We start from the raw sequence: 19241 nt of genomic DNA on the forward strand, positions 1-19241 counted from the left end.
AATTTTATAAAAAATAAAAAATAAAAATAAAAAATTTTAAATAAAAATAAAAATATTTTTTTATTAATGAAAGATAAAAATAAAAGAAATTTGAGCAATTACATGTAAAGGGGCGATAGAGACGAAAAAATAAAATGACGGGACGGAAAAAATATATTTTATTTGAAGCAATATTTTATTTAATTAAATATTTAGCCATTAGCTTTCTATTTATTTACATAATTATCATTGAGGATTCAAAACTTTTTTTTCGGTATGATTTTAATTATCATATCCTCCACGTCTACTCTTTATTTTAATAGTTTTATTGAATAAATAAATCAATAATTACTATTTTATTTTATAGTTTTTTTTACACAAATACAAATTGTTATTTAATTTTATAAAAATTATAAAAATAATTAATTAATTTATTAAAAAAATTCTTTGAGATATTTTATATTTTTATATTTACATAAAACATAGTAATTTAGGTCTTTATTACTTTACATTGGGTTTGATGTAATAAATAAAAGTCGAAATAAAATATTATATAATTTATTTTATCCGCCGCCAAAAATTGGTTGATTTGATATGTTTTTTTAAATATAAAATATATTTATAATATAATATAAAAAATTATTTAATTTAATAATTTTATAAAAAAATAAAATCTGAACAATAAATACATGCTAAACTTCGCATCCACAGCCTCCCTTTCTTCTACTTCTTCTTTACCTCCATTTTTATTTTTTCTCTTCCTCAATCATTCTTCTTCTTCTTCTTCACTGTTCGCTCTCCTACACACACACACACATATATATATATATAACAAAATCTGAACGGGCATTTCGAACCGCCGTTACCCTAACTTCAGTTCAGATACCGGCGGCGGAGCGATGTTCGTCGCCCACCCCTCTTTCCCCACTATTCAATCCCTGCTACCTTCAATTTCAATCCAATCGAACAAATATTCACCGTTTCTGGATGCGAGACCTCCATTTCGCGCTCGGATTTCTTGCAGGCGGCCGCCGCCGCGTATCTCCGCCGGCAGTGGAAAGAATTCTGAGTTGGAAATGGAAGTAAGCGGCTCCGAGGAAGAAGCAATTGAGGATGAGACGGACTATTCATGGCGTGGAGGCGGATTCGGAGAAAAGGACTACGACAAAGATCCGGAGTTCGCTGAGATCCTCGGCGCCTGTCTCGATGATCCTGATAAGGCTAGGTCCAAAGTCAGTTCCTATTTCTTCCATAAACAAAAGAATTAGGGTTTGTGTGTTTCTTATTCTGCAATTAGGGTTTATGTGTTCTTTATTCTGCAATTAGGGTTTAGGTGTTTCCTATTCTGCAATTCCATGGCGTTTCTGGATAATTTGGGTGCTAAGAGTTTTCTGGTGCTGTGGAAATAACCAATTAGAAAAGCTTTTTAGTTTCTTACATTGTAATTCTACTTAGTATTGTGTGTTTTGTTGTTAATGGCTGCATTTGTGTTCATGGCAGTTGGAGGAAAGGCTAAGGAGGAAGAGGAACAAGATACTGCATACGAAAATGGGCTCGGCGAGCCCGATGAAGGTGACTTTCAACAAGTAAGTCGACGAGCACTCTGCAGATAATGTTTATGACATTGTTAATCACTCCAACTCTATTCCCGAGTGTGTTTGTTTGGAGGTTTGGATCTTTGATTGGGATTTGAATATTAAAAAATTCGAAGCGCTTGATATATCTATTGATGTGATGTTTTGAACGTAAAATTGATTATTAATATAATATAAAAAATAAAAAATAATTGACTGATTTTATGATTTTGGACGAAAAGTTTTGTGTGAATAGTATAAATCCACCAAAATCTTTCAAACAAACACACCGGATTCATGGTTTCGTCCTAGACTTAACTTATTTTGGGTTTGGATGGTTGTTTAGTTCTAGTCATTTGCTATTTCCAAAAGTTTCGAAACATGCCTATTTGATCGAATTTAGTTATGCATATGCACTTGTAAGCATGTTTTGTGTGTAGTGTGTATCGGTTTTGGGTTAATCGACTAGCAATAAGCTCGTCATTTCGCAATTTACGAAAATTTCAGAGTGCTATTCAAGTGAATTAGTTATATACTCGATCTAAAGTGTTTGCTTTTAGTTTCAATACTGATTGCAGTAAGCTTTCGACGACAATGTTCTTTCATAAAATCAGCTTTGTAGTTGAATTGAGTCCTGGTTATCGGATTTGTTCATTCTTGTTACCCATGGAAATATAGAAATTACGCGGGAAGTTCAGTTTTACTCATTTGTAGGTTCTTGTGGGCAGATTTGATTTTTCGAATTCATACATATGGTTGGAGTTCTACATTGCGCCGTTAGAAAAAGACGTGACTTTGCTCTGTGATGTATGCAAATCCCGACCAATTTCCAATTCATCTAAGTTTCTTAAACTTACAGCAGCCACAATTTACTGTTGAAACTACTTGTGGTATTTAGGCAATTAGGGCGTGGCACATAATCGGCCGACTAGGAGGATGCAACTCTATGAACATGCAAGTAAGTTCCTTCACTTAAGTACAGTAGGAACGTAATTGCCGCGCTTCTTTTTTTTTTTTTTTTTTTTTTTTTAAATTTTTTTATCTATAATCTCATCATTTCTTGGTTCAGCTGTCACAAGCTCCTCTAGAAAATCGACCAAGTTATGATGCCATTCAGGGCGCAAATGTGACACCCGCCACATTTTACAACATAAGCGACCTCGAGATTCAAGATAATTTAGCGCGGATCTGGTAAGTTGTTCGGCATCTTTAAGTGTGTGTTTGTCTTGAGCTTTAAATTTTGAGTTTGAATTTTTAAATAGTAAAATTTAAAAGTGAATAGTTATTTACGTAATGCTTTTAATGTAAAATTGATTTGTCTCAGGAAATAATGCCCAAAACTTTTTGTTATGGAAATGAAAAAAAAAAATAGTATCTTAATTTCATTTGTACTTTTCTCTAAGGGTAGAATTTTTTAAGTTTTAGAGGATAGTAATGTAGAATATCCGTGATAAATATGTGGGATTCATCAGTTCGGTTATAGGATTTTGTCAAAATTTTACTATTCATCAAATTTTTTGTCCACTTTTTTTTTTTTTTTTTTTTTTTTTATACGTAACACCTATTTATATCACATTATATAACTGTTTCAATTCAAAATTTTTAATATTCAAATCCCAACTAAAAATTCAAACTCCCAAACAAATACACCTTTAGTTTAAGCGGATCGAAAATAGTGGATATAGTATGGTATGAGTATACTTTTACAAGACTGAGGAGTATAAAAATAGTTAATCGAACAGTAAAAAATCTTGAAAAATCGGGCAAGTTTAAAGTTTTGTTCATAGCTAGGATTCACTACAAATTGATGTATTTGTGGGTGTTTGTTTAGGGTGGATATCGGCACGAACGAACCTCTACTCTTGGATGTTCTGATAAATGCATTGACTCAATTAAGCTCCGAGTAAGAAACAGAAATCAAACTGCGAGTAATTGACAATCGCTATCGTCATCTCTAACAAATTTCGTTTCTAATTGTTTGTGCAGTTATGTCGGAATAAAGCACGTGACGTTCGGAGGATCCGAGCACGAGAATTGGAAGGAAAACTTGAAAACAGAGGAGGTAGGATACAGTGTTCATAGGATTTAGTAGATTTCTTTCTTTTCATGCACAACAGTTTCTCTTTTGTTGTAAGATTTAAGATCACCATGTCCATCCTATGAAATCTGAAAAATCCTATTATATGAAATCATGATTACTTCTAGTTAACCATGTACTGTTAGTTTATACAATATACTTCCACCCGTCGAAAAAAATATATACTTCCTGAGTACGCATTTTGATTTTGTAGTACATTAGAAAATAATACTACCTTCGCCCGTTTCTTAGGGTCTAAAAAATACTTCAATTAGTGTATTGTAATACTAATATAAAAATATTTGTACAAAAAATTATACAAATATAAGGATATTTTTAATGTTAAATACAATGACGCAAAAAATAAATATGATCTTCAGAGACGGATGGAAAGAGTAGTATTTTATTGATTAGTGTATGTTTGTAATTTATATTAAAATTAGAGTATTTTAGTATTAGTGTGACTATTTTTAACTCTATTAAAAAATAAATACTTTTGAGTGAGAAAAAATAACAAGATATTTTCAGTTGTAAATATACAAAAAATTTCAGTATACCGAATTTTGGGTATACCAAGTTTTTGATTTTGATACAATATGCAGCATCAACCCTTCATAAATATATTTACACATCAAACTGCCGTATGATTTACACATTACGATTGATCTCAGCATATGTGGTGACACAATACACTTACAAAAAATTTATGTGTTATTACATGCTTTCAAGCAATACATCATTTGGCTGTCTTCCTATCTTCAATGTGTCGATTTACCAACTTCGATTATATAACAACATACCTAGAGTGACATAAAGTAGCCTCTCTAGTAGCCGGCGACTCCTCCGAAAAAGCAATACAAATCGACGCTTACCATAACCGTTAAAATAATGTTGGAAGCAATATATACATTCACAAATTCATTATACTAAAGGTTACTATACGACGCGCTGAGCTAAAACTTCTTACGTATATCGACAGAGAGCAGCCCATCCTACGATCTCCGAAAACAAGACAAACGGAAAACATGCAATCAAGGAGCAAACAAGTTTGGAAAATTTTCAAGAAATACGAACATACACATTATTGATGGATATTTATCATTTCCTTATACAATATCAGCTACCTAACCTGATAAATCGAGCAAACAGCTTCTTTGCTGTATTTATTGCGTCGAACTTCCTGTATTCCTACCGGGATTCCTATGAACAGACAACAAAAAGGGGAACAATTAGTACACAAGTTCTTACTAAAAAACTCATTACATCACCTTGAAAAGAAGCATCGGATGCTTGAATGAAAGCTACATCGGATCGGACATCCAAGAATCCATCATTTTCTGTTTCCACATCCCCCATTTCCATCTCAGCCGAGGGCAACGGGCCGTGCACTGCGAAATAACGGTGCTCGTGACGTTAGAAACTACGTCACGGTGGATGAACATCGACATGGTTGAAAGATCACTACAATGATCCAATAAAGTGAAAATAGCCGATAACGTAGCCTCGACGTCATCCACAGACAAATACAACCTAATCTCCTTCAGCCCTTTTATTTGAGTCGAGCCTTCGACTACAGGACACGCTTCGAATTCGGACCAAGCGCCGGAATTCAATGTAAGAGCATTGACATTCGGAAAAGCACGAAGCAGCAACTCGAAAATCGATTTGGAAACTCCGACCGGCACTTCCCACCTAGGGGAATCGACAATTAGATTCTTGACGCTTTTAAATAAAGGCAAAGAAACGAGTACGTTCCGGAGGTTTGTAGATTCGATATACAGATGTTCCAAATGGGAGAATTCTTTCACTTTGAAGTTGCAAGTACCCTCGAAAGTAAGATAAAACTTCGACAAAAATGGAGCCTCGATCATGAGCATATTTGGCTTCACACATTTAAGGTTGAGGGAGATGAGATTGGGAGCGATTATAGATATCGAAATCGGAGCATTAGACAGCGACCAATGACACGTCTCGAGATGCATTAAATCAATCTTCGGCTCTTTGAGCCCTCCAACCCCAATCAACTTGAGAATTCGCAGACAAGGAAAACATTCACTAACCTTCTCCAAATTCTCATCATCCAATCGAATAAATTCGAGAGTTAAGGATGTGAGAGTTTTGAGAGGAGTTAAGCCGTCAACGGATAGCCAAGCATTCTTAATCTCTAATTCGTGAAGTTTAAGACCTGCAGATAAAGCAATTTCAATTATCCGAAAACATAAAGTCATACATTGTACTTATAAAAAAAAAAAAAAAAAAACCACAATAACCACACCCCCGGAACAAAAGAATGTAGTGATAAGAACAACTGACCCAAAATAAGTCTAGACAAGAGACTGTGGATCGAAACAGAGCAGTCAATGAACATCTCAAGACTTAACCAAGAAAATAATGACTGAAACACAGATGTAACTACTCAATAAAAATTGCCTCAATTATTACAAAAAAAAATCAAAATTTCAATCAAAATTTCATATCAAATATCTATTTATATCACAAAAAACACTATTTCAATCAAAATTTTACTATTCCCAAATCCAAACCTTAGAGAATCACACGGTAAGTGTCTTCTTGCAAACAGCCATTACTAACATTTACAGGATGATGGGACTGATAATTATTTAATCCAAGTTATTCATTATAAAGCTATAATTTGGTATTAGCACATGGACAGCTGATATAAAAAAATCCATTTTGACAAAATAATACTCTCCATCGGCTAACAGTAGACATATTTTGCTAATTAATGCGTCCACGAACAATACACATATTTCCTTGCTTAGTAAGTCCGAACTCACAATATTAATACTCCCTCCATCCCATGTATTATGGGCCTATTACTGTAGATACGGGAATTTAGGTAAAGTGTGATTAGTAAGTAGTTAAAAAGTGTATTAGTAAAAATAATTATTGTATAATAAAAATAATTGTGAATTAAGATTAAGATAACTAAATAGTTTAATTAAGATTAAAAAAATTATAAAATTTAAAATTTAAAATGAGATTAAAGTGTATAATTATATTTCCAAAAAAAAGAATGGACAAATTATGTGGGACGGACGAAAATAGAAAATAGGGACAAATTATGTGGGACGGAGGGAGTAATATATATATCATAATTTCATAAAAGTACGAAAATACCAATTCAATACACATCCCTTGTTAGATGTGAGCTCTTGTAGACCGACGACATTTCAATTTTTAAACACTTGCACACCATCTCTTAAATAAATTCCTTAATCAATGGGCAAATAGTAACTGTATCTATCAATAACAGAGGGAGGGAGGGAGGGAGTATAACCCTTGTAATACTTCTACAAATTTTTAGACGATAATCAGACTTCTCATGACAACTATCCTTCCTGGGAGCTGACTAGTAACTTTAGAGCTATGCGTGCTTGCTTCAAAGTAGTTTTAAAATGAGTTTCCTCTTGAAAAGAATTGTTTTAGTCAGCCTAGATCACATAACACAATCGAGTCTCTTCTACACAAACTTCTTAAAAGCCTACTCTAGACGAAAACAAGTTCCCAATCCATAAAAAAGAGGCTCACATACTAAAATGAGTAGTATAACAAGTTCAAATTTCTTTAATTCCATTTAATATCTTAAATACTCGATACTAATATCGCGCCGTGTCGTTTCAAATATTTCCTATAACCAAATATCATACTTTAGTTCTATTTGGCAATGTTGATTTCAAATTTCCAAAGTTATCGTGGATTTTCATTCTATTTAATATCTTATATGATCTATAACACTAATGCTGTGTTATTCCAATTACTCCTATAACCAAATAACATACTTCAGTTCTATTTGGCAATTCTTTGATTTCAAAAATCCAAAGTTTGTCGTGGAATTCCATTCCGTTTAACTATGAATCTAAATTCGAAGTAAAATCAAATCTATTCGTTTAATATCTAACCCCTAATTCAACCAAAACGAGGCCACAATTTATTGGTAGAAATCAATCCAGAAAACAAACAAAAATGGCGATGGAGTAACATCAATCAAAGCAAAGCAGAGAAACTGCTCACAGTGAGCGGAGAAGACGGAGAGCACATCGGATCGGCGCCAGCAGGACTGCACCCAGAAATCTGAAATCGAAACCGACGCCAAGTCGCCGCAGACATTGGGAAGCCACGCCTTCACAAAATTGACGTCGCTGAGGAACAGATCGTCCTCCTCGTCCTCCACGTCGTCGTAGGCGACCAGGCCGAGCGGCTTCCCCACGCCGATGGACACTCGCTCGACAATCCTCAATTGCGAGATCAATTTGTGGAATATCGACTTGAAAGGAGTGATGGAGGACCTGGTGAGCGGCGATCGCGACTTGGCGTAGCGGAGGTAGGAGCACTGGAGGTCGACGGAGCGGATCTCGGAGGCGAGCGTGTTTAGGGTTTTGGAGGAGATGCGGCAGCGGGCGACGTCGCCGGAGTCGCGGAGGCGGCTGAGGATTTCGAGGACGAGCGGCGGAGGAAGGTCGTCCATGGGAATTGAATTGAAGGGGATTGGAGTGAAGGTAGGAACGATATTAGGAAGCAAGCGATTCGATCCTTATTGCACTACCTACTTACTCTCCATGGATTTCGTCGAAGGTCCGGACTTTCTACGGTTGCTGTTCCTGTGGTTACGTACAGGGATGTCAAAATTACACCCACCCAGAAAAATACAAGTCATCCGAACTAATATTTTCAGGTTCGGGTTTGGATATTTTAAATTTGTAAAAAAATCGGATTGATCTGAACTTAAAATGAAAATTTTTTCGATTTGGGTTTGGATATTTAGGATTTGCAAAAAAGAGGGACAATCCGAAAAGAAAAAAATTGTATATATTCGGGTCATATTTCGAGTTGACCTGATAACCTGAAATATAAAAATTAGGTTAAGTTTTGGATTTCGTGTTTCGGATTGACCTGAAATTAAATTATTATTATTTTAATTTATAATATTTATATTCTCTCGGTCTCATATCTATTTATTCATTTAGTACGGAGTTTTAGAAATATTAATATTATATTGAAATGCAGTAGAAATAAATGTAAAAGGACTAAACTAACTTTATTGTATAATATGGTGTGTTTGTTTGGGGGTTTGGATTTTGAGTTGTGATTTAAATCGTAAAAATTTTAAATTTGAATAGTTGTATGACGTGATATAAATAGGTGTTGATACGATGTTTTGAATGTAAAATTGATATTTAGTATAATATAAAAAATAAAAAATAAGTGTTTGATTTGATATTTTTGGGTGGAAAAAATGGGATAATAATATATTTAAAATCCAATCCCCAAACAAACACACCTTGGTGATATAATTCGTGTAATATATTATAATTTGGAAGGGTATTTGTAATGTTAAATAGATAGTACAATTCCCAGAAAAAACGAAAGGGATACTTTGTTATGAGACGGACCCAATTGAAAAAATTGATAGATGATTAAGGGACGGAGTGAGTATTATTTTAAATACTACATCCGTCCTACGTAATTTGAGTGTGTTTGTAGACGTTAATTTAAGTAAAATATGATTAGTAAGTAATTAAAAAATACATTAGTAAAAATAATTATTCTATATTAAAGGAATATTGATATTATATTGGTAGTCGGTAAAAAGTATGGGTAAAAGACTTTTTTGTCCTTGTGAGTGTATTAGTGTAAAAGTAGTGGCAATTGTGTAATAATAATGAAAAAATAAAGATAGTTTTACAGCGGTATGATTATTTATGGAAATAAGATTATTATTTTAAAATGGACAAAAATAGTAAACAAGACTGTTGTATTGAAACCAAGAAGTATATATAACATAAAATCCATTTGTTTGTATTGAGCCCTTGGCGGGCCGGCCATGAATGCAACATAAAAATATATATATATATATATATATTTATATTGCAGATGAGGTGCGAAAAATTTCAAAAAATATCTGAAGAGACATAAGCCAAGATGAAAATATCAAATCTAATTGCAAGCGGAAAAAATCAGGGCAACAATAAATGCTTTTAATAAATTTTTAAAAAAATAAAAAATAAAAGATGAAAACTAAAATATGTCTATAAAAGCTGACGTAGCCAAAGTACCTAAACTATACTAACAGAAACTTAAAACTAAATTAAAAAAAAAAAAAAAAAAAACATTCTTCTCATTGGCCTCCATGCTTCTGTGTTCTTCTCTTCCAAATATAGAATTAATGCCATAATATTAGTTTGAAACTTTTTAGCACGATTTCGAGTAATCGGATCTAGTGATAGTGTAGGTTAATCGTCGCTTTTGACGACCTCGTCAAAAACATATTAAATAAAATAAAATTTTAGATACATTTATTTAATAATTGCAAAGAGTTTGAGTCTGCTGATGCTATAATATTTGTGTTTCAAGACCAACTCTTAGGGCGTGTTTAACAATTAGGTGTTAGCTGTTAGATGATACAATTAGATGGTTTGACTAGCTGATTCGATTAGCTGTTTATATTAAAATGTTTGGTAAAACAACTGTTTGATATTAGCTGTTTATACGTAAAATGACAATTTAGGATATTTCTATTTTATTCTTATTTCTAATATATTCAATTATGTTCTTTTGAGTTTAGAATGTTTAAAATTTTTTGTTATTAGTTATTGAAAATTGTAAAAGTGTTATAAAAGTATTTATTTTTATTACAGTTAGATTTAAAAAATAATATTTTTTTATTAAAATATATAAATAGTTTTTTTTTATTGAAAATGATGTAAAATATAAATAAATAAATTTTTTGTGTATATATTTATTATGTTAGTTATCGATTAGTTCATTATATTTATAATTTTCAATAAATTTAATTTATTTAATTTATTTTTAGTATAAAATTTATATAATGTAATTTTAATAAAAAAATAAATTATTAATATTTATATTTTTTATTTTATGTTGATTTTAATAAATTTATATATTTTACAATTAAAATAATTTTTATATAAAAATGAATTATTTTAAATTTATAAAAGTAAAACTATAATATAATTAATAAATAATCAAAATATATTTATTTGTGTAAAATGTATAATAAATTTTTAAGGGCATATAAGGAATAAAAAAAAATTTACAGAAAAAATTATTTCAAAACGCTGGGTAAGTTAGCTTTTCAGAAATTAGCTGTTTGGGTCCAAAAAGTTATTCCAAAAAGCTAATTTACCAAACACCTAAATTAGCTTTTTGACTAGTCAAACAACTAAAAGCTGTTGAATAAGCTAAAAGGTCTTCAAAAAACTATTTTGTCAAAACATTCCCTTAATAAATTATTTGCAAATTCTATATTATTTTATTTCTCAAAATTTTAAATTACTATTTATTAATATTATAAACAAGTCAGCCTTTTTTATGCCGTTTGAGGTGTTTTATGTTAAAAACATATGAACATGTATGTGATGATTCTTTTAACAAAGTTTATTTTATATAACACGGTTATATTCAATTCAAATTAGATGTCACAACTTTTGTTACTAAATGATTTATTATTTTGTGAGATTTATAATTATTTTTTATAGGACCAAAATAATAATAATAATAAAAGAAATTAATTGCAACAAATATTAACTTTTGTTTGAAATCTAGTTTTTTTTCAAATCGCCCATTTAAATTTTAAACCCTACCATAGCACCTGAAAAAGCCATAAATAAAATTTATTTAAATAATAATAAGAGTCTAACAGGAAAACAAGCGACCTTAGAGCAACTCCAATGCAAGCCACTTATGGAGTTTGATACTCATTGTTTTTTATCCAATCTACGCTGTAAGTGGAGGTGTTGCTAAAGTGAACATCGCCAAATTTGTTTTGTTTTGTTTTATTTTTTTTTTTAGTTTTTAAATTTTGTAGAAATTATATTTGAGTCCTATTTTAATTGTATAGGGATTTATTTGCAATTTGATGTATTTGTGTGTATATAAATATATATGTAATTTTGTGCTTTGTAGTGATTAAAATTTATAATATTTAAATTTTACAATAAATAATTAGAATATTTATAATAAACTCAAAATAATTTTTATACAAAAAATTTGAATTTTTTTATATAGTTGTTACACAATAATATTTTATATTTTCAATAAATAAAAATTTAAATATATAAAATAAACATTTAATTTAACATTTTGATTTAATTAAAATAATATATTATATACAAATACAACAACAACGGAAAAAATATAATATTATTTTTGTATTTAACTTGTAAAAAAAATGTTAATAATAAATTATTATTTACTTATATTAAAAACATATTATTAAGTAATAATAACTAATGTAAATAATAATAAAAGTTGGGTGTAAACTGTAAATATAAAAAAAAAAAAGTTTAAAACAATATATAAAATAGAATATTTGACGGATCTTCTTTTTGGAGTAGAAAATAGAGTTGTTGGTTGGAGTAAAAATATTGTAGTTCTTAGTTGGAGATGACCTTGATGGCTAAATTTCGTCAGGGTTTGATTTGATGCTCATCACTTTAACGCAACTTTGATAATGATTGGTCGACCAAGTAGAAAGGTCGATCGAGTATCACACCAATTCCAATTCCAATTCCAACTTCCAACTGGTTTGATTCAGATTCAAATGTACAATAGTTGTACTACAGTTAAAGATAGGATTTAGTAAGTTTGCTCGCCCAAGTTTTGGAATTCCAATTTCCATAAGTTTTCTTCTCTATTCAACTATGGCGGAGGAGGATCATTTTCCTTGCAAATCCGCTCACATACAAAAATTAATCTTTGATCCCCTACTTTACTCCTCTATGGTTGTGGTGCTGCTGCAGATACAATCCAAAACGGTTCGAGATTCATTCCCTACCTAAGAAAAAAGGGGCAGATGAAGCTTCCAATTTAGTGAGATAACTTCACCACTCTTATTTGTTTTATCTGTTTTTTTCTAATGTTGGAAATCAATCTAATTTATTTGTTTATTTAATTTTGAATTCTCCCTTAGTTTTTGTAATCAAATGACAATATACTTATTAAACAATGACCTTTTTTTAACATTACACACTGGCGTCTTGAGACTTTAATTTTCACATAAATTTTCTATGATGTGCTTGTTTTGTGACTCTCTTTCTTATGTTATAACGCTAGGTGATGCTACCAATTCCTATTTCAGCAAAAGTGAAAAACCTATTTTACTAGGTATGTTGTGTTATCGTGATGATTGTGTGTCTACTATAATATTAGACTTTAAAGTAAGCCTAAGGTTCTGTATGTTGTCATGTAATTTTATATCGTGCATATCTTAGTTAGTCTATAATGTTTTTTTTGTCGTAGTTTGTGAAAATAAATTGTAGAAAAGAATGATGTTAGCTCTTTAGTGCAATCACACTGGCCATACTCTATAGTCTCAATAAAGCTAACTACATACCTCCATATTGCAAAGTTTCTTCGATTGCGGATGACTTCACCTCTGCATTTTGCTTCCTGGTTGTACTTAGGTATTTATTATTAATTACGAGATAATTAAAGCTAGAAGTACCGATTAAAATAAATGAATAAAAATAGTAGAAATAGAGAGAATATTGGGCCATAAATTGTGTAGGTTTTTTCTGGGGAGATTGGTGTTTGAGAAGGTCATATATATGAAAGTTGAAACAAGAATGTTTTAAAATTCATGTCGTGGTAAGTCATTGAATATCTGTCAGGAGAATAATTTTCCTACAAAAACTATATCTTACTAGGATATAAATACAATTTCATGCTGAAATTGTTTGTTTTGGTCTTAAGAAATGAAGTTATTCAAAGTGTAAATATTGCAAGAAGGGATATTGTTGTTCATGTTGTAGTCCTTGATTTGTCATTTATAAATATATGCATAGTTTATGCATCAATAAGGCTTGGTTCAACCGTACAACCAAAGACTATAGAGTAGGTGAGCATTGCAAGGAGTATAATTAGGGTTGGCAATTCGGGTTTGCCCGGTTTTAAAATAGTTCGAACAGGCACAGCCCGACCCGCGCACAACCTGGTTTGAAACCGAGCTGTGCCAGGATTTTTTGTTTATTTTCAATTATTTTTTCCTTTTAAAATTAATATTAACAAAAATTTTAATCAAATGGAACCATATATAAACAAGACAAGTACCATTAAGCTATATCTTGATTTTTATCTTTATTTCATTAATTAATTTACATATAAAGATATAAAATTTCAAATATTAATTTTAATAAATCGGGTTGGGTCACACACGACCCACAAAATTTCAGGCCTTCTTTTAGAGGCCCAAGCACGGTTTATTTTCGTGGTGGGTTTTGGATCGATTTTTCGGACTATGCCTATTTTTGCTAGCTCTAAGTATAATTTTGATAGAGATTCGACCATTTTGCCCTTATTATTTATTTGTGATGATTGTATAAATTGTATTGATAAGGAAAAAAGAGAGAGTATATAGTAAACAAATTGAGCCGGAGAGGTAATAGCTTATGGTATAGTAAGTTTTTCTTATGGAATAATAGTTGTATGATATTATGTTGAAAGATCATATTTGTTACAATGATGAGATACTACTAATTATACATCATTTATGTTGTTAATCAAGCATGACCCTTGTTTAGTAAATGCGTCTCAAATTTATTTGTTCAATACATTTTTCTACTTTTAAAAACGTGTTTGCGCTTTTATTTTTTAATTTTGAATTTATTAAGGGAATTTTTTTGTCCATAGCGGAAGTTTTTTTTATGAATAGTGGAAGTTTGGAAAACTCTCTCAAACAAACTCACCCTTAGAAAAATTTAGGGCTACCTTTATTCCCTCCCAACGCCGCCGTTCCATCGAAGTTAGGTCTTCAGGTGCGATCACTGGAAAGTGTCTCCGGCGCCGACCCACCAGGTAAGTTTTCATACATCTATTCATTGAGAATCCTCATGTTGTTCGAAATTGAAACTCGATTGGTTGTAAGTTTTTTTTAAAGAATAATTATTTGTAGTTTCTAGCACTAGGTTTTTCGCTACCACGCGCCTTTCTCTCGGGCTGTGGTTCGGCCACGATCAGGTAGGTGGCTTCTCTACCTTTCCTCTTCCCTTATTTCGTGTCGGGGGTGCTATATACCCCCTCATATTCGCTTACGGCAGCCCTATCCTCTTATTAGCTTTGAGATTTTCATTGTCGCTTCTGTTCCATATTCTGAAGTATGTTTTTAGCCTTTCTAGATTACATATTACTTTGTTTTGTTGAGACTTTTCGCACCTTAAGTCTTCAATATATGTGTTTTTCATGTTGATTTATTGTATCCTTTGCCTATATCGTCGTATTTGACCCTGTGTTTGAATGAGTTTTCATGATTTAGTTTTTTCTTTATTTGTTTTGTTTTGATAGCTCTTTTGTTTTTGGATTTATTTTTTTATATTGATTTATGAGTGGAATTGTTAAATTGGTGTAACGAGAGATTTTGTTTAGGAAACTATGATTTGCTAGATTGAGAAGATTAATAAATATAATCAAGATTTGTTTTCCATTTCTTTCTTTACATAGGATTAATGGTTGAAATTTCTCAAAATAATGGTGGATTTTTTCTTAATGGTTATCTTTTTGAAAATAAATAAATAAATAATATCTAATATATGATTGTGAATAAAGTTCCGTTGAAATCTTTTAACACAAACACACATACTTGTGTTATCTTATGCCTTATGGGATACCTTTGCAACAAGGTGCACCTTGAGTTTCAAATAATTATGAATCTATGTTACTTTCTAATTTGTGGAGTAGTTATTAAAGAATCGAGACATCATGATGTAGAGGTTCTTTCTACTCCCTCAAATTGTACTATGGGTACGTAGTTCATTTAAATATGAAGATTCAAATAAATTTAAGGTTTAAGTGGTTTTGGAGTGGCAGTTATTTCGAAACAATTTAAAGTGTGTTTACCTATGTGTTCTAAGTCATTCTTGAATGTTCTTGTTTTCATTAATCTTGACTTCTATCCTACATGGATTTAATGAGACTTTTTTCTAACATTTTGGTCAATCAAGGTTAAAAACAAAAAGAAAATGGCTTATAGACGTCATGAGGGCTCCATAACTCACCTGACAGAGAAGGAGTTATCACCATCAATTCCTCGCTTTTTCCATGTACTGGATGATGTTGATGTCTCACATGCACTGGATGATGTTGATGTCTCACATTGTAATTTGGGATAATGTTGCATGTAATCACATTGTAATATGTAGGGTCTATTATTATGGGATGAAAACATGGTTTGGTGAACAATTACTGAACTTTAAGTAATTTATTGCATTGAGCAAGTATCCTCTCATCACCCACCAACTTATTGAGTACTAAATGTTATATTTTTTGGATGTTTAATAGCCAAATTGTTGATCTGTGTAGATGAAATTCTTCTATAATTTTTACAATTTTTATAAAGTATGTAAAAAATTTAATATTTTTGCAGCGCTTGCCATCTTTATTTGCTCCAAGGGTGGAGCACTTGGTGGACCAAGAAATCCTCTTTGAGGATTTATGTGGGCAGATATGGCCCGTGACTCTATCCTATGTTGACAATGCATTAGCATTCACATCAGGATGGAAAATATTTTATAGGGACCATGCTCTTAAGGGTGGATGTTCCTTGATATTTAACTATATAGGAGATAGGCACATTACTGTTCAAATATATGATCCAAGCGGTCGTGAAAGAACTTGCTTTACCTATCTAGTTGAGGGGATTTCTGAAATGGTATCAGCTCCTCAAACTGCAGCCATGGGAATTCCTCAAAGAAAGGGCGTCTCTATTTCCGATATCCATAATGGTGAGATAACTCCTACCTCCCTACTTATTTTCTCTAGATTTCTAACATTGACGATAACTTTAACGGTATTTTGTTTTCGTAAACATTGTCCTATTTCTTACATTTGTTTAGTTGCTTTAGTGAATAGGCTAGTGTTTATTTTCACGGGTTCTCATGAGTAATATTGTTTGGTCTCTAAAAAGTGAATGTGCAAACAATCTATCAAGAGTTTGGTCTTGAAACATGAATTTATAGCTATTTGTGTGCATTTTATTTTCGTTAACAATTCTAAATCTATGAAAATTATATACCTTATGAAGTTGGATATTGGGTTTATTTTATGCTATGGTATCACTCAAAGCCAATTTGTTATCCGTGTTGTAATTTATTAGATGCAATAAATGGGAAAGGATATGGAAAAGGGAAAGAGCCAATCATCGGGAAGAAATGGGGATCCATTCACCTTGATGCAACCCCAATTATGCCGCCACCAGGTATACTTTTTTCTTTATTTTGTTTTATTTTTTTGGCTAAATTGCACAAAATTCACCGGTGATTTCATGAAATTGCACCAAATCCCCCATATTTTTAAAATTGTGTCAAACTCTCTCGTGATTTCATAAACTTTACGTCTAACCCCCTCAGTGGTCCTTATTTAACGGTATTTGACCAAAATGCGCTCAAATTGCGAATAAATTTTAGAATATCAATTTATAAACCCCTAAAATTACAAATATATATTTTTATATTTACCAAAAAAAAATAGTAAATATACTCAATAATAGTTATTTTTTTCAGCTTTTAAGAGTTTATTTTTACTATTTTTTAAGGCTAAATATATAAAAAAATATATATATTTGTAATTTTAAGGGTTTAGAAATTGAGATTCTAAAATTTATTCGCAATTTGAGCGCATTTAGGTCAAATACCATTAAGTAAAGACCGCTGAGGGGGTTAGACGCAAAGTTTATGAAACCACGAGGGAGTTTGACGTAGTTTTAGAAGTATGAGGGATTTGGTGCAATTTTATGAAACCACAAGTGAATTTTGTGCAATTTAGCCTATTTTTTTCTTTAAATCTAATCTTTGAATTTGTAATTGAACAGAGTTAACATTGTCCGGATATTTTTGTTATTATTTGCTTTCAATCTTATTATCTTATTGGTTTTAACTCAATTCAAGAAAAATCTATATAAATTATATGTCATATGGTTTTCATTATTTCTTTAGTTTAACATTTCATCTCAATGGTTTAGGATTAAGCAAACCGATGGGAGGTATCTCCCTGAAAAGAATGGATGCCTCCACACTCGCAATCCCAACGAAAACAAAATTTGTGCCTGTGAAACAAGAGGACCCTATAAGTCCGCCTCCTGGTATAGTGTCTAATTTCTTTATTTTACTATTATCTTTACATTCGATCTTTTGTAACATTCTTAATTCTTGCATCTATGGCTGAATGGCACTGTATGGATACTTTTATTACTATTTGCTCTCCGTAATTTTATCTTTATTGGTTTTGACTACATTTAAGAAAAATCAATATAAATTGCATGTCATATGGTTTTCAATATTTTTTTAGTTTAGCATTCATTCTCAATGGTTTAGGGTTTAGCAAGCCAATGCGATGTATCTCGTTGGAAAGAATGGATACCTCTAGACTCGTAATCCCAACGGAGGCAGAACTTGTTTATGTGAAACAAGAGGACCCTATAAGCCCGCCTCCTGGTATAGTGTTTGCTTTCTTTATTTTTACTATTATCTTTACATTTGATCTTTTACAACATTCTAAATTCTTGCATTTATGACTAAACGGCACTGTCATGATATTTTTATTACTATTTGCTCTACGTCATTTTATCTTTATTGGTTTTTACTATATTGGAGAAAAATCAATATAAATTGCATGTCATATGATTTTCAATATTTCTTTAGTTCAATATTTCCTCTCAATGGTTTAGGGTTTAGTAAGCGGATGGGAGGCATCTTCTTGGAAAGAATAGATGCCTCTAGACTCGTAATACCACCGGAGGCAGAACTTGTTCCTGTAAAACAAGAAGACCCTATAAGCCCGCCTCCTGGTATAGTGTTTGCTTTCTTTAGTTTACTATTTTCATTGCATCCGATCTTTTATAACATTCTAAATCCTTGCATTTATGACTGAATGGAGCTGACACACTGTCTAGATACTTTTATTACTATTTTTCTCTTCGTCATTTTATCTTTATTGGTTTTGACTACATTCGAGAAAAATCAATACAAATTGCATGTCATATGTTTTTCAATATTTCTTTAGTTTAACATTACATCTTAATGGTTTAGGATTTAGCAGACCAATGGGAGGTATCTCCCAGGAGAGAATGGAAGCCTCTCGACCTGTAATCCCAATAGAGGCCGAACTCGTGCCTATCAAACAAGAAATTTCCGTAGAGGGTGGAATGGATGATACGGTGCAAGGGCGTAGGTTTTTTAAGGTCTACCATCGGCGGAAACGAATATGAAGATTATCACCATATTGATTTATCCGGTCAACATATAAAAAATTGACTGGCTGTCTATATTTATATCTGTGTGGCATAGACATATATTTTGTGATGAGATCAGTAATAGTTTGGGTTATATTAGTTCATATATTATATTTATATTATATTAATGTATGTTGCGTGGCGGTTATCATTGTATCATATGGTGTCTATCTTAGATGTAACGTGGATCATTCAGTAATTATTTGTTATTTATTTGTTAGGTTAGGTTGGGAGTGAGTTGCATTACTTCCTATTTATTTGGTTATGTTAGATTTTAGAATTGCTTATCATTTATTTGTGATGTTACAATTGAGCTCATAATGGTGGCTTTCTATTTGTTAGACAGAAG

At 31.6% G+C, this 19241-nt stretch overlaps 3 protein-coding genes across 8 annotated transcripts; 2 read left to right on the forward strand and 1 right to left on the reverse strand.

Moving 5' to 3' along the window:
* The first annotated feature begins 687 nt into the window (after nucleotides 1–687).
* LOC127240010 (uncharacterized) lies at nucleotides 688–3811 on the forward strand. Its single transcript, XM_051258432.1, has 7 exons — nucleotides 688–1211; nucleotides 1480–1565; nucleotides 2282–2360; nucleotides 2452–2511; nucleotides 2623–2744; nucleotides 3385–3456; nucleotides 3540–3811. The coding sequence occupies exons 1-7, from the start codon at nucleotides 879–881 to the stop codon at nucleotides 3640–3642; spliced, it is 855 nt and encodes a 284-aa protein (XP_051114389.1). The 5' UTR covers nucleotides 688–878; the 3' UTR covers nucleotides 3643–3811.
* A 418-nt stretch (nucleotides 3812–4229) lies between these two features.
* LOC127239939 (F-box/LRR-repeat protein At4g29420) lies at nucleotides 4230–8303 on the reverse strand. Of its 2 annotated transcripts, XR_007836262.1 has the most exons (3): nucleotides 7666–8303; nucleotides 4760–5815; nucleotides 4230–4622 (listed from the first exon to the last, which is right to left on the reverse strand). XR_007836262.1 is itself a non-coding variant. In XM_051258326.1 (2 exons), exons 1-2 carry the CDS (start codon nucleotides 8117–8119, stop codon nucleotides 4932–4934), a joined length of 1338 nt encoding a protein of 445 aa, XP_051114283.1. In that variant the 5' UTR covers nucleotides 8120–8303; the 3' UTR covers nucleotides 4230–4931. The 2 variants fall into 2 exon arrangements, 1 of the variants encoding a protein (XP_051114283.1); XM_051258326.1 differs by having other exon boundaries at nucleotides 4230–5815.
* Nucleotides 8304–14292: 5989 nt separating this feature from the next.
* On the forward strand, nucleotides 14293–19104 carry LOC127239846 (uncharacterized). Of its 5 annotated transcripts, XM_051258187.1 has the most exons (7): nucleotides 14293–14466; nucleotides 16031–16388; nucleotides 16760–16861; nucleotides 17624–17743; nucleotides 17976–18095; nucleotides 18329–18448; nucleotides 18690–19104. In XM_051258187.1, exons 2-7 carry the CDS (start codon nucleotides 16313–16315, stop codon nucleotides 18866–18868), a joined length of 717 nt encoding a protein of 238 aa, XP_051114144.1. In that variant the 5' UTR covers nucleotides 14293–14466; nucleotides 16031–16312; the 3' UTR covers nucleotides 18869–19104. The 5 variants fall into 5 exon arrangements, 2 of the variants coding, with proteins under 2 accessions (XP_051114144.1, XP_051114145.1); XM_051258188.1 differs by lacking the exon at nucleotides 18329–18448; XR_007836250.1 differs by lacking the exons at nucleotides 16031–16388; nucleotides 16760–16861; nucleotides 17624–17743; ... (1 more) ...; nucleotides 18329–18448; nucleotides 18690–19104 and adding exons at nucleotides 14564–14628; nucleotides 15609–15957.
* The last annotated feature ends 137 nt before the right edge of the window (nucleotides 19105–19241 follow it).

This window comes from Andrographis paniculata, unplaced genomic scaffold (assembly GCF_009805555.1).
Source record: "Andrographis paniculata isolate CXL003 unplaced genomic scaffold, ASM980555v1 Contig78END, whole genome shotgun sequence".
Classification (NCBI taxonomy): Eukaryota; Viridiplantae; Streptophyta; class Magnoliopsida; order Lamiales; family Acanthaceae; genus Andrographis; species Andrographis paniculata.

Coding starts and splice junctions, on each gene's coding strand:
- LOC127240010 (XM_051258432.1), top strand. CDS start 879: ATGTTCGTCGCCCACCCCTCTTTCCCCACTATTCAATCCCTGCTACCT. Junction 2,512..2,622: donor GCAACTCTATGAACATGCAA/GTAAGTTCCTTC, acceptor TTCTTGGTTCAG/CTGTCACAAGCTCCTCTAGA. Junction 2,745..3,384: donor GATAATTTAGCGCGGATCTG/GTAAGTTGTTCG, acceptor GTGTTTGTTTAG/GGTGGATATCGGCACGAACG.
- LOC127239939 (XM_051258326.1), bottom strand. CDS start 8,119: ATGGACGACCTTCCTCCGCCGCTCGTCCTCGAAATCCTCAGCCGCCTC. Junction 5,816..7,665: donor CTCCGTCTTCTCCGCTCACT/GTGAGCAGTTTC, acceptor CTTTATCTGCAG/GTCTTAAACTTCACGAATTA.
- LOC127239846 (XM_051258187.1), top strand. CDS start 16,313: ATGGTATCAGCTCCTCAAACTGCAGCCATGGGAATTCCTCAAAGAAAG. Junction 16,389..16,759: donor TATTTCCGATATCCATAATG/GTGAGATAACTC, acceptor GTAATTTATTAG/ATGCAATAAATGGGAAAGGA. Junction 18,096..18,328: donor CCCTATAAGCCCGCCTCCTG/GTATAGTGTTTG, acceptor TCAATGGTTTAG/GGTTTAGTAAGCGGATGGGA.